We start from the raw sequence: 3,044 nt of genomic DNA on the forward strand, positions 1-3,044 counted from the left end.
CCTTTGCCCATATTTGGGACATGGAGTGAAGGTGCCTAGGAGCTTCTCAGATCAGTTTTGGGTTGTGATGCCCAAGGACTTCTGTGTCTCTCAAGACCTGGAACCTTGCTTTTGAGAGTGGTATGGCACTTTTTTGGCTAAGAGGTGTCACACTCAAAGACAAAGGGCAACAGGAAGTTATTACTAACATTATTTTTACACCCAAGGGGTATGAGTAGCTACAGCCACAGCCATACATCCAGGAAGGAAGTGTCCCAAATCCCAGCTCCTCTGCCAGAAGATTTCAGACCTGCCAGTCCTGTGCTCCTTAGAGATACTCATACTAGACTTCTTGGTATCGGGTGTTGTCAGGCATTTCTGATACTCAGTGCTTCCAGGGTTCATCCAGGGCTTCATGTTTTGTGAGCACACATTTCCCACCCTGTCAACTGCCACCTCCACCATCTTCCTCCCTGACACTTCTCTCTCACTTCACTCCTTCGGCTCTGTAGTCTCAGGCTCTGCCCCTGGACACTTTGGCACATGCATCCCCTCAGTACCTGTCATCTTCTGAAAGACACTCACCTTGGCCTGGAACTAGAAGAGCTAAGAGCCCACAGGCCACAGCACTCAGCAGGGGAAGAAGGCCATCCAGCTGCATGGTCAGTTTGTCTGTGTGTCCTGTGCTGCTGGGGATGCACTTTCTTTTGCCCACAGGCAGTCTTACTGCAGTGTGGCCCAGGTTGGAGTTTGAACCCAGCATGGAGGTGAGGCCAGACAAGGTGGGTGCTACCGGGGAGTGGCACTGATTGGGCAGAGGTCACAGGGAGCCAGTGGCCCAACTGCCTCTCTTCTGCCTTGGCCTTTTTCAGCATCCTTTGAAGGTACTTTGGAGGCACTAGGGACCCTTTCTTCAATCCTGGGATCACTGAGTCCACATTTTTGCAGTCACAGGCATGACTGGGGCTGTCAACTGAAAGGAGAAAGAAACTGTAATTAGAGAACCTGATACCACTTCTCTAAGGAGGTTTCACATGAGGACCCCAGAGAGGTAGACAGGGAGGTAGTTTTGATGCAGCTGAAGGGAACAGCTTGACAGAGGCAGAGGTGAGAATGTGCCCTTCATCCTCAAGGGTCCTCTTTGCCTCCTGCACTCGCAGTGACTGGGTTCCCCTCAAGGTTCCTCGTCTCCTCATAGCTTGGTCTGGGGATCTCTAACCTCTGTGCCCTCCCTATTTTGCCATGAGTGTTTGATGCACACACACTGGAGACTCTGACAGTACTTTATTTCCCCCTACCATACTGGAGATTGAGCCCAGGGCATGGCACTGAGCTAAATTCTTGATGTCTTTTATTTTATAAGACAGGGTCTCTCTAAGGTGCTACTTTGCCCAGGCTGGGCTCAAACTTGTGATCTTCCTCCCTCAGCCTTACACAACACTGGGATGACAGATATGTGCCATCGCACGTGGCTCTGGCATGTCTCACAGATCTACGCTCTCTACTCATCTGTCCTTATCCAGTACCTCCCCTGGGCCTCACTTCTGCCAAAGTGCACAAATGGCAAAAAGCCATTTTTCCACTTGAGAAACGTGTAACTGAACCTATTGCTTCCAAAGCTGGGCACCCAGCAGGGCTCTATCCGGAGAGGTAGGACCATAACTGAGATATTGTAAGCTCTGGAAAGTCTTTCCAAGATAGAGTGAGGAGAGCAACTGCCTGGAGCGGACAGCACAGCCTGGCTTCTGGTACAGGTTCAACCTCAGGTGACCTCTGATGCCCGCTTTCAACCAGGCTTGGCCTCTTCATACAGCCTCCAATGGGCTTAGGTGCCCACAGCCCAGTGTCCTATGTTTCTGTTCTTCTCGGCCCTTTTGTGGGCCATAGTGCCCATATTACAAGTATATTGGAGTAACAAGTACATAGATGGTGACAGGATGTCTGGAGTGCCACCTGTTGTTGATTCTATGTTTCCTATCCAATTGTCACTACTCCAAGCTGTGACCCAGCCCTTACTTAGACAGATGCTTTTGCTGCCCTTCATTATCCTTACCTAACTAAGAGCTTTGCTGTGGCTGCTGAGAGATCCCCAGCTTCTCCAAGCTCAAGGTCATTGTACAAACTCTTTCACAATAACAGTATAGCACAGTGCTTCTTCCTAATCCTGGACCTGCTGTCTATCACTCCTGGAGTGAACAGCCCCATGTGCTCTGTTACTATTGCACCCTCTTACCAAAGCCCTGACATTGATGATGGCCAAGGTAATAATAAAAATGTAGAATGAAGAGGATTTTCAAGTTAATTTCCGTGTTGGGAAGAAGTTGGAAATTTACAATTGTGCTGTCCTCCCTGTCTCCATGTCCTGGATTGATAACATTAACTTTCCATAGTCATTCTGACATTTGAGAAGAGGCCAAGGGGCTGGGGACTTAGCTCAGCGGCACAGCCCTTGCCTGGCAAGTGCAATGTAGTGAGTTCAATTCCCGGTGCTTGAAAAAAAAAACAAAAACAAAGACAAAAACAAAAAAGAGAAGAGGCCAAGATGCCCGATGCCTGATTGACGGAAAAGAACACACCATAATATTTTTATATAACAAAATTGCCAAAATATTCTAAATCTTGCCACGAACTGGTGCAGCTCTTGATGTTCCTGGGGGAAAAGGGTGCAAGAAGGAAGAAATAAAAATGAGAGATGAACACTGAGGTCAGTTGGATCTGTCTCTCTGGATGGGAGGAAGGGAACTGCCAAGGACTGCTTGGTTTATTTATACACTCAGGAGCTTGATGTCAATTTCAGACTCTCTATCTAGCAACATGTTTGCAAGCTGGAACAGCTTGTTTACATGGCTGGAGGAGTTGTCCATGTTCTCAGGGCCAGTTTTGTGTTAGCTCCCCATGTGTGAGTGATTTCCAGGTTCAATTGCTCCCTATATCTCTCCCTCTTCTGTTTTGTATTTGGAAGTGATGGGTGGTCAGTTGAAACTGGAGGAGCTGTGCTCAGAGAACTCTGTAGAAGACTTTTCTTATTCTTGAATCCTTTCCATTCTGAGTGAACTTACTCATTT

At 48.0% G+C, this 3,044-nt stretch overlaps 1 protein-coding gene across 1 annotated transcript in view; it reads right to left on the reverse strand.

Moving 5' to 3' along the window:
- Positions 1-640, reverse strand: part of LOC102022296 (cocaine esterase-like) — an 11,483-nt gene extending 10,843 nt beyond the window's left edge. The window contains exon 1 of the mRNA XM_013503865.1: positions 565-640. Coding sequence (XP_013359319.1) covers positions 565-640 — 76 coding nt within the window. The remainder of the gene's footprint in view (positions 1-564) is intronic.
- Positions 641-3,044: the final 2,404 nt, after the last annotated feature.

This window comes from Chinchilla lanigera, unplaced genomic scaffold (genome assembly GCF_000276665.1).
Source record: "Chinchilla lanigera isolate Chin_1 unplaced genomic scaffold, ChiLan1.0 scaffold00083, whole genome shotgun sequence".
Lineage (NCBI taxonomy): Eukaryota > Metazoa > Chordata > Mammalia > Rodentia > Chinchillidae > Chinchilla > Chinchilla lanigera.